The 11,309-nt window shown below is 45.9% G+C and overlaps 1 protein-coding gene and 1 long non-coding RNA gene across 2 annotated transcripts; one reads left to right on the forward strand and one right to left on the reverse strand.

The window, feature by feature from the left end:
- Nucleotides 1–324: 324 nt before the first annotated feature.
- Nucleotides 325–5,343, reverse strand: ING2 (inhibitor of growth family member 2). Its single transcript, XM_068403768.1, has 2 exons — nucleotides 5,154–5,343; nucleotides 325–1,586 (listed from the first exon to the last, which is right to left on the reverse strand). The coding sequence occupies exons 1-2, from the start codon at nucleotides 5,341–5,343 to the stop codon at nucleotides 916–918; spliced, it is 861 nt and encodes a 286-aa protein (XP_068259869.1). The 3' UTR covers nucleotides 325–915.
- Nucleotides 5,344–6,002: 659 nt separating this feature from the next.
- On the forward strand, nucleotides 6,003–10,907 carry LOC137665232 (uncharacterized). The gene is made up of 3 exons (XR_011048463.1): nucleotides 6,003–6,251; nucleotides 6,726–6,822; nucleotides 10,251–10,907. It is a non-coding gene; the product is annotated as an uncharacterized lncRNA (long non-coding RNA).
- The last annotated feature ends 402 nt before the right edge of the window (nucleotides 10,908–11,309 follow it).

An 11,309-nucleotide genomic window follows, 5' to 3' on the forward strand; every position in this document is an offset into this window, starting at 1 on the left:
TCCCAGAGAATTATCAGTCATGTTTCAGCTCTCTAGAGATCTATTAGGGTAAAGATTTCATCACCTTTGCAATTTCTATTCCCTGAGATGTCAATATCCCCTCTCAAGGCATCCTTATACCACTTCAAGGCTTATATAGGCAGTGACAAAAGATAAACAATCAAGGAAATAGCTTCAGCATTAGGGAGATCATCTTAAACAATAAAGACCACACCAGGATGCTCGACAGAACCCCAACAAAACCCACTAAGAATATCCAAAACTGCTTATACACCATAATTCTATCATATCGAAAAATTGACTCCCAAGTGTAAAGTCACAGAGACAAGAGTTTAATATTGACAAAAAAAAAAAAAGCTTAAGTTAGTGGTATTTTCTTCCTTGAAATAACATACTGGTCATATGAAAATCACTGAAGAGGTCTGCTTTTAGCTCGGAAGACTTTTACAGTTACAGCTGAATTCAAAAACCCTAATTCCAAATGTTGTGATGTTAACACAAAAACTGAAAACTTAAGACCTGGGATAAAGAACAAATTCAGTTGTTAAGATTCTAGCAGTTACGTGAGGCCTTTCAATGCCTTTCCCATAACATGAAAAGTTCTTCAGTATCTTTCCCACTGCCATTATTTCAAGATTCACAAGGTTCTTAAAATACTAACGGGGTTAAATTGAAACCAAGCGCCATATGCTTGTAATGTCTTCTGTGAAGGTCTGAAGCCACCCTGTTTCAACTATTTGGTTATTCAGTGCAGAAAGTTAAAGATCACAGAAGGTATAACAGCTTTTAATACTCCATTAATATTATAGATTAAAAATTATTGCATAGTCTTATGCATTTCCTAAAACAGCGTTCTCTGGAAATTAAACATTTTAATATAAAAGAAGCAACTCTTTAAAACACGAATTGCTTTCACTACCTCGATCTTCTATCCTTTTTTGATTTGTCAGTACATTTGTCCATCGTCTTCTCATTGTCTCCTCTGCATTTGGGGCAATACCATTTCCCCTTTGGTTTGTAGGTGAGTCCAACACACGAAAAGTGGAACCACTCGATAGGACACTGTTCGTTATCACATCCTATCATTTCACCGTAAGACACTTGGTTGCATAAGCAGTAAGTTGGTTCATTGGGATCAATTGCAAATTCTACAGGTGAAACCTCTCTCTCTTGTTTGGCTTTCGAGCGTTTTTTCTTCTTGGACGATTTCGATCTTTTCTCTTTAGGTGGCTGATCATCGCAGTCATCAATACCATTTGCTATATGGCACAGATCACGGCTTTCGCTGGTTCGCTGGCGACGAGGTCTACGTGAAGATCTCTCTGGCTGGCAGGATTCCATCTTTGCCTTTTCTAGAGGCTTTTCATTCTCAGACAGATCTTGAAAACACTGAGAGTGTGTTTCCATTTGCCGGGCTCTATTCTCTACCAGTTCTAGCATCTGAGTAACTATTTGAATTTTTTCATCCCCGAGTTCTTGGCTGTTGATTAGTGCACGCTGAAGATGCTGCTGCAAGCGTTTCTTCTGAACAGGATCATTTTCTGACTTGTATTTTTCATAGACATCATCTATTTCTTTTAACGCTTCTATAAAATAAAGATAATAGGAATAATTACACAAGATGGAACATGCTTAAGAAAATATAGAAATGTTTTTGATGGAACATGCTTAAGAAAATATAGAAATGTTTTTCTAACTGATGAGAAATAGTACGAATTTTAATTATAGTATACCCTAGTGGGCTAGATTGGATATTTTATTCAACTTGCATGTGGTCATCAAATCAGTGTTTAAGATCACAATCTGTTGCAAGAAAAAATTCTCAAGTTCTAAGAAAAAGCAAGCTTATTTTAGCCATTGGAATAAGAAAGGATAACCCGAGAAAGGGGACCGTAGCTGCTGGAGCGTGGATAGTCCAGATCCTGCCTCCATCTGACAAAGCAGGAATCTCTGTTGAGTCCTTACCACAGTAGTTCCAAAGCCCTGGCCTACAAACCAAAGCAATAGCTTATTGTATCACAGGAAGAAACTTAGAATTCATATAATCATTATGCGTCATTATATATAACACCGCAGAATTAGGACATCCAGGTCCTCTGCCTTCCCCTTCTTATTCATCTAAAGGTTTGGTATTACACTTTCAAGTAGACATAGTTATAAAAGGATTATGACAACTGAAGTTACACAATAGCAAATTTACAATCAGGATTTAAATCAACTTAAACCACTCAAAATGCTTTTTCTATTACCAAGACAAATCACAGCAAGTTGCATTTCAAATCGAGGCTGAACTTTTCAGAACAGGTGACCTACTGTTTAGTGCATCCCAGGATATTCTTAAGCTACTAGTAATGAGCAGCTCACAGTTTGACTTCTAAGCTTTTTTTCTCCTTGCAAGTCACAAAGTAACTGGATGAGTTGTTGTGAATCTTTCATAAAATTTGGTTCTTAGAAGCAAGTTTAATGAACTCAAATATGAGATTAACAAATGCCTTATAAGCCAGTCTTAGTCTGTACTCTGTAGTTCTATATTGCTGGATTTTAAAATAGTATCTTCCAGACCAAAAGTTACACTAGATCTATACATAAAAGACAGAAATTTCTAACATGGAAGGAAATAGATTAGTAGAACTGACAGTGAAACCTGATGCACAGTGTTAGATACAGTACTGGCTCCTTCAGAAACAACTTAAGGATTTTATTTGAACAGGCAAGGGAATTTATGAATGATACTAAACTATTTGCTTCTAAAGCAAGAAGATATGCAGTGCAATCTCCCTCTTCCTAAAGACTCACGTTTCACAAACCAACTTTCGTTTTTAAAGAATCTCTCTGCATTGTACAGTTGTGAAATGATTCCAGCTTGCACTAAATGGAAGCCATAGATATTATCTCAACATTGTTCACAGTGATTTTTTTTCCTGCTGACATCTTGAAAAAGTAGCTTAAGCACGAACGGCCGCTTTTTACTATAAATTCTGAAACCTGTATGACAACAGGAGCCAACAGCATGTTGTTGTGTTCCAGACTTTCACTAGGGGAAGTTAAAAATCACTACTCTGCCTGTCCAATAACTCACTTAACCTATTTTTTCTCAATACAAGCATTCCAGCTACCATTAAAAACACAAGCTTTGTTTCCCTGCATCTTCAGCTGCATCGCTTCCCTGTTGCCCTGACGGGGGGTAGAGGGAAACTTGCTCTCTGCTCCTGAAAAGCATGGAGTAAGGTACTTTGTAGGCTGTTGAACTAGAAAGGCATAACCACAGTACGATATTCTGCAGCCACATTATCTCCCACATAGCCTTTTTTTATGGGGGGGGGGGGGGAGGGGGGGGAAGGGGGGAAGTGTAGGTGTAGTTACACAGATTTCCCACATTGGCAATGCCCTGCCCAGAAGAACAACTGTTCGCTTTTTCACACTGTGACACAACAGCATTCACCCCACGTTGATTATTCCCTGGATCCAGCCTGTGAAGATACGCTGCATGCTTTAAGTGGATCACCATCCATGAAAAAGAGGAAAGAACTTTTGGAGTGACAGAGATGCAAGTTCACCAAACTCCTTGTTGGTCCTTTAGATTAGAGAAGGCATCCATAGACCCAACTGAATAGCTCTGAAACCCCTGTTAAAAAAAAAAGCCACCCACAAAAAAACCAACACAACACAAACCAGGGCCAAGTGTTCATTACAGATAATCTGATTAAGTTTGGTAGAGCTAATAAAAACTAAAAAGATTTCAGTTTTCCAAGCACAGGAGTGGCTTTGTCCCTCCTGCATGAACTATCACTACCTTTTAAATTAGCTAAAATTATATAGCACTGCTTTTACATCTTCAGACTTGGGCCTACAATATTTTTATCCAATTTTTAGGGCTTTGGGGTTTTTTGTTATTTTTTCTAACAGTTGAAGGCTTTGCTAAAACTAGAAACAAACTTCTGCTTTGGCTCATTATTGTATTAGTGGCTGCAGGAATACATATAGGAAATACAGGCTAAATAAAAGATTGAATCTATTCAAGACAGATGTGGAGTGCTGGCCAGTCACCACAGATCCGGCAAAGAGCTGCTAGGCAGGCCAGCCTTGACTAAGAATTCAAAATCCTGCAGACAAGTCTATGCCCTTTAGACTTTAAAAACACAGAACTACTTTCAAACGCCTGTTCTTATCTATCTTTCTGGGTAATTAGAAAGATAATTGAAAGAATCCGTTTAAAATAGCTGTCTTCTGAGGTGGTCTGAAAGGCCTTAAGGGTCCCCTGAAGCAAGCCTCCCGTTCCGAGGGGGTACGGCTCCAGTTCCTACTCCACGGCACCGAATTCCCCCCCCACTCCTCCCGTGGGCCCACGCCACACGGCCTCTGCTGCACGTCTCAAGCAGCAACGCTCCTCAGGAGCAGATCCCACCTTACGATTAGGCGGTAGGGCAGTAATTAGAAGTAAAAGATATCAGAGCTGCGTAGCCCAAGAGTGCGAGCTGGAACGGATTTAATCGGTATTTAACCCGCGTTAGGGAAGAAGCCGTGCCTTTGGTCCAAGTTCAGGGTAACGTCCCGCTCTGTGGGCCCCCTCCACGACCCAAAGGAACACTTTACGCAGCCCCCCTGTGCGCGAACCCTCGGCGCCCCGGGTCAGCGCCCGCCGGGCGGGAGAGCAGCGATTTACCGCGGGACGGGGGCGCGGCTCCGCCGGGACGCGGCACCCCCGCAGAAGAAGCCGCAAAGCCGATCCCCGCGCCCCCACCTCCAGCAGCACCGCCGCCGGTTCAGTCCGCGGGGCTGCCCGGCGGGGGGCAGCGGGGCGGCAGCGGCCGCGCACGGCAGAGCGGGCCCCCGCGCGGGTCCGGGCCTAGCGCCGGGCAGCGAGGCACCGCCGGCTCCCACCGCCCCCGGGGCGGGGCCGCCGCCGCCGCGCGGCACCCCCCGGGAGGAACGGGCCGCCGCCCGCCCCGGCAAACGCGGAGCGCGGCGCCCCGGCACCACTGCCGTCTCAGCCCCGCGCAGGCTTCGGCGGGGGGGCCACCCCAGCACCCACCCCCCTCCGCCGGGCCCGCCGCGGCTCCGGCCCCTCCGCGCCGGGCGCATGTGCGGCGGGACGGCCGCCCCCTTCCCCCCGGTGCCCTGTGGCGGAGGCCGCGTCCCGCGGCGGCGCCCACCTTGGCACTGCGTGTCCATCTCCCGCAGCAGCGAGGCGTTGCGCTGGATGTCCAGCGGCAGCGACTCCACGCACTCCAGGTAGTCCTGCACGTAGAGCGAGAGCAGCCGGGCCCGCTCCCCGCCCGGCGCCGCCGGCCCCGCCACCAGCTGCGGCCCCGCCAGCATCATCCCCCCGCGCCAGCAGCACATCCGCCGCCGCCGCGCCGCCCGCACCGGGCGCGGGGTCCCCGCCGCAGCCCCGCTCCGCTCCCTCCTGCCGCCGCCCCTCTGCCCGCCGGGGGCCGAGCTGCGCGGGTCGGGCCGAGGCGCCGCGGGGGGCGGAGGGGTTTGAAAGCCTACGCCGGGCCGAGTCAGGCCGCCCCTCCGCGGGGTCCCGCGCCCCTTCCCGCCGCGGCGCCGCCGCCGAAGCAAAACCCACTCAGAGCCCCCGCCCCTGGCCGCGCGGCTGTGCGCATGCGCGAGGCCCTGCCCTTATAAGGCGCGGCTGGCGGCGCTGCGAGGGGTTCGCATTCTCCCGCCTTCCCCTCTCATCCGCCGCTATTGGCCCGGCGCGCGGCAAGGGGCGGGAGCCAGCATGGAGGCGGAGCCTCTCTTAAAGGCGCACGCGTCCGCTGTTTCCACGGCTGGGCGGAGCGCTGACCCTGCCGGGGGCAGCACGGAGTCTCCGCCCGACAAAGGTGGCCGCCGCAGGGGGGCCACGCGCGCCCCGCAGCGAGGCGGCTGCGACCCAGCGGCTCGCCCCGCCCCGCTCCTCCCGCGCCAGGTGCCCCGGCGGCGCCCGCGTGTGGGCGGGGGCGGGGGCGGGCGGCCGTTACGGGGGACGCTGAGGCGCCGCGCGCGCGGGGCGGGGGTTGCCCCAACGGCCGCTCCCCCAGCGGCCGGGTGCGTTCGTCCCTTGGGCACCGCCGCGGCCCTTGCGCTCGCCATCGCCGCCGCCAGCCTCACCGAGCAGCCCCCGGGCGGGCGGCTCCCCCTCGCCGTGCAGCTCGCCGCCTTCCCTGAGGGGCAGCCGGGGCCGGCGTGTGTCCCCTGCTGCGGGCGCGGCCCTGTTGTACCTGTGCGAGGTGAAGGCGAAGGGAGCAGACGTGACCGCAGGTGTGAGTAGTTCGTTTTCCCCCCACTTCTCAGTCAGCTTCTGCCGCTGCGGAGTTGTTAGTAGGGCGGGGCGCGGCGCTGCGACCTGGCCCTGAGGGCCGCCAGTGTCTCGGGGGAAGAGATCCACGAGGGTCCCTCGGGCGCGCCTCCTCCTGCTCCCGTGCGGTGTGTCTGATGGCACTGATTAACGCCCTTCCTCGGTCAGTCCCCCCGTGGTTATTCGCTCTTCCCAAAACATTCTCTGTCCCTGGAGACGTTGAGGAGTTTATCTCGAGGGCACGTTGCGGCTGTCACGCATTACACTTGTTCCCTGTATAGGCTGTGAAACTCCGCGCTGTATTTTCAGTCATAATTGTGAACCTTCCCACGGTTTCAGGAGACAGTACAAAAGCTATTTGAGCAAGCAGAAGGGTGCAGAAGTTTTACATTTGATGCTGAAACCTTACGCTCTGCACCGTCTTCTCATTTTCTTGCAGTGTTTTGGCATACTAAATAACCTGTCAGCACTGATGGCACTAAATCTCTTGAAACGCACCTTCCCAAAGGCATTATGTCTGACAGCACACAATGCAAGTAAGTTTTGTTGCAATAAAATGTATATACACATTAAATTGTTGGCAGATGGCTTGTGTATTTCTCTCCCAAACACGTGTGAGCTATATTTGCAACAGTTTATTTCTGAATAGCAGCTTTCATCATGAGGTGAGGTTTGTACCGATAGCATAGTGACAGGGTATGTGCAGGGAAGGCAAGTTTCTGTCTGGTACACAATAGCATGCTCCATAGTTAAGCTTTTCTCGCTGTAGCAGTTGATAAGGTGAGGCATCTAATTAATTCATACCCTCCAACTGCAAGAAGCAGCAGTTTAGATGACTCTTGCCCGTAATAAGAGCTACCTGATTTAGCTTTAAAGAGCAAAATGATTTGTGAAAAACTATTGCGTAGGGAAGTTGACTGACATTTTATCCTGAGGAATCATTTCAGAGAATTTTAAATAAGGTGTCAAAGGAGTTTAGCCTTTTAAAACCCACTCACCTGCCAACAAATCTCCCGATTTTGGTGGAGTATCCTGTCTCCCTCAAGGCTGTTGCAGAATTTGTATCAAAAGTTGGCCCCAAGAAATATAGCAGGAAACAAAAGGAGAAATATACTTTTTAGCTATATACTTCTTCCTACTGGGAGAATGGTGCAAAGCAGATAGAATTACTAAAAGGTTGAGATTTCATCCCCACCTCTCTTTCAGACATTTTTCTGAGCTTTCCTACATGAATAATAATTGGTAAGCATCAGGAAAAAAACCCAAACCTTGTGGACTCTTGACACATCCTGAGGAGACCTGTACTTTTTGCAGTATGTTGCACTTCTATTTCAGGAACCTGAAAAAAAAGTGAGGAAAAATATGACAGCTGGCAAACTTAGAAAAAACAGCATCAGAGATGATTGAATTCAAGGCTAAAATGAAAAAAAAAAAAATCCAAACCCCAAAAACCCCTTCTGTTTTACATTCCTACCTATAGGTGGTAAGGGGCCAGCACTGTAAGGGTACCCATACAAATCCTGCAGATAACATTCCAGGATGGCATGAGCTAGAGGAGTGGTTAAGCAGCAGCACAGGTTGCGCAGAGAGGTTGCATAGTCTCCGTCCTTGGATATTTTCAGAGCCTAACTGGACAAGGCCTAGCACAACCTGACCTGGCTGTGAAGCTGGCTCTGCTTTGATGGCTTCCAGAGGATCCCTTCCAGCCTCTTTTTTTTCTAGGATTCTGTGAATATATGATCTGTGCCAGATGGCTCCATGGCTAGTCCTACGAGAAAATTAGTGTGTTGAACTTCACTGACTTCGTCTGACCAGCCCGCAGATCAGCATCTCTCATGATGACAGTCTGCAAGTGTCATTTTCTTAAGACCCTAGTTCATGAAAGTATTTAAACACATTCTTAACTTTCAACTCATGTAGCTGCTAAGCTGGTATCTTACACGACAGTGATTTTTGTACGTCTGCGTCTAAGATGTTGAGTAATTGTAGCTGTAGACGAACAGCTTTGCCCAAGTCAGCAATGTGTTGGCAAGTTCATAAAAATGCATGAAAACAAAGTTGTAGGCGGTACTTTTAAAACATTTTTTATTACACTGATGTCACTCTGGGCAAAAAAACAGGAAGTCTGCAATTCAGTGTGTTCATGTTCTTAAGAGGACACCTCCATCTTAAAATCCCTAACACCAGTAAAACCAGCTGCTTGTTTTTTGTGTATGGTGACAGCTCAGATTAATGAAACTAAGCCTCAGATCATTTTATGCTACTTGTCTCATTTTTTGCACAACTAGATTTAGAAAGTGAAAATAACCTAGTTACTGTCACTTCCATTGGCAGTAAACTGCTGAAACTTTATTGTGTGGTGTTCATTGCTGTCACTTCTGAGTAACTGAAGCCTCATCAATTGAATTCTTTCATATAATATTAACAGATAATGCTGTACAGGCAAAAAGCACTATCTGTATACCAGTGCAAAAGGACCTGGATTAATACAAGTGATACAGTATTCTTTAGAAAGATGTTGGCTGTTTTGAGGTGTTGTGTTTCTTCTTCTAGTAAGTTTGAATGGCCATATCGTTCTGCCATCTCATGAAGGAATAAAGCTGAGAAGCAGAGATTTCCCCTACAGAGCAGAAAAATCAAGCAAAAATGTTCATTAAAAATTAACATGTTATTTAAAATTAAATGTTAATTACAATTAAATGTTAATTTAAAAATAAGATTTTGGCATCGCATTTTTTCCAACAAGAAACTACGTATGCACCGTTGGTAAAGAAACAGCCAAGAAAGTCTTTTTAGAGTAATTAATAACATTTGTTACAGGTAGTTTCTGTGCTAAAAACTTGCTGTTTGTCACTATGGGGGAAGCAGTATCTAAGGTACAGCAGAGTTCAGCTAACATTTCCTGAATTTAAATGTTGCCTGCTGCTTTCGAACACTAAAATAAAGATTTAAATTTTGAGTAGGCTTAAGAATGCAACAGTAATGTTAGACCAGATTTCCCTGGGAAAAAGAAGCTGTAGCCTGCTGCATGTTTGATTCCTCGGCAGGCAGGAAAGCAAGAACAGCAGGCTGAATTCTCTGGTTTGATCATGCCTCAAAATGGCTAGGAGCAAGCACTGGAGAATTTTGATGTATTTGACTAAAGTTTGCAGGTTGATAGCCTCTGCAACCCAACTATGTCTCTTCTTTTGATGACTGAGAATAATCTGGAGATAAGAGGAGGCATGGTAGAGCAAAACCCTGGTATTTGTAGAGATGGACAGGCAGAATGACTGTACATTTCCACTGACCCTCTCCACTAAATGGAGAATTGTCAGCTTGAGGTTGGCATTCCCAGTGGTATCAGGGATGTGTTATTAGAGTGTATTGCATAAAACCCCCCTCAATGGTTGTCTTCCAAGATTAAATAATACACAAAAGTCCTATATTCAATTTATTTAGATTGATTTATATGTCTCTAAACTACCCTCACTTTTCATGGAGAATAGATCCCAGCAGTTTTGTTTCTTTATCATTTCCCAGTATAGTTTTTAAGAGTCCCAATCAGAGTATTCCCCTTCTTCTTATGAAAGATTATTTCATTATCTTATAGGTTTTACTACGATAAAATATTTCCAGATATTTAATCCAAATCTTATTTTCCCCATTTGCAGTTTTGCCTCTCATCTGTCGTAATCTTGATTTTACATCCTCAAATCATAGCTGATTCCTGTCCTGTTTCACTTAACAAGACACAGGCTGGTTAGATTTTTTTTCAGCTTTCTATTGATAGCCCAGAAAGAGTTTCAGCCTACGGTAAAAATAATTAAAATTAACATTATTGATGAGGAGAAGTCCATAAGGGGCTGTAATTGTGAAAGACCTACTTAGAATTTAGTGGAAATGCTCCAAGGATGGTAACAGGATGCTTTCCTTTAAGCAAATAGAACAGAGCTGATTTTTGACGATACATATTTCTTGGCAGGTATGCTTCTCTGGTTTCCATGGGATGAAGAGGATGTAGAATTCTCCAAGATACCAAGAAAAGAAATGCAAACAAAAGAAAGAATGAGTACAAGCCAGATGGGCTTTTTAAAAAGTCAGCTGAAGAAAGCTATAGGCCATAGAAAGGTCATATAAAAAGGCCATAGTTGACCTTCGTATAGGCAGTATTCCAGGAAGATGCTGTCCTTGCCAAAGCTACAGAGATAGTAGCGTGTTTGTCCAGGTAAGCTATTCTTGAGAACTTATCTAACATCAGGTCATCCAAAAAGATACTTCCTTGTCAGGAAGGCAGACCTTATCGCTTTTGATTTTCCTTAAGTATTAGGCTTGATTTATCTGCTGGAAAACAAATCAGCAACAATGGAAACAACCATTATTATTTTTCTCTTTCATTTACACAAGTGTAGGACACCTAAAAATAAGACATGGGCTAACATCAGATCATTTCAATAAGGTGATTAAACTAGTACATTTCCTGAAAACACTGGCTTGTGTTTTTTTCCCAGCTCATCTTTTTTCTTCAAATTGATGGGTTCTGTTTATCTCACCATGAGCACAGTGAAAAATGAAGTAAAGTGTGCAAACTAAGTTTACTTTGTGCTTTGATTTGTAATAACTATATACCTATTTTTACAGTTCTTCCCATTCAGCTTCCATACTCTAATCCCATGGCTGTACCTAAAAGTGTTTTGAGAAGTTGATAGGCCCAAGGCAGGAGATGTTAAGGAATTCACTTTTATATGATGTCATTGCTTCCATCAGAGCATACTGACATACTGTCACTTTGTTTTGAGCAGAACCACCCTGCTCCTTTTTGAGAGTATCTGTCCTGTTTAGATTGCCCTCTGGAAGTCAGCAGGAGCTAAACAACACCAGCTTGTCACAGGTGCTATGGAGTGTGCTGGCTGGCACAGGAACTGCAGCTCCTTAGAGGAGGGGGGACACTGTTGACCAGCTGCGGGGCAGCACCTGGCTGCTACGATGGGTAGAGCCGCATGGATCATTCCCTGTCATTTACAACATGGATCTGTCCACTCGT

This window comes from Nyctibius grandis, chromosome 6 (genome assembly GCF_013368605.1).
Source record: "Nyctibius grandis isolate bNycGra1 chromosome 6, bNycGra1.pri, whole genome shotgun sequence".
Classification (NCBI taxonomy): domain Eukaryota; kingdom Metazoa; phylum Chordata; class Aves; order Nyctibiiformes; family Nyctibiidae; genus Nyctibius; species Nyctibius grandis.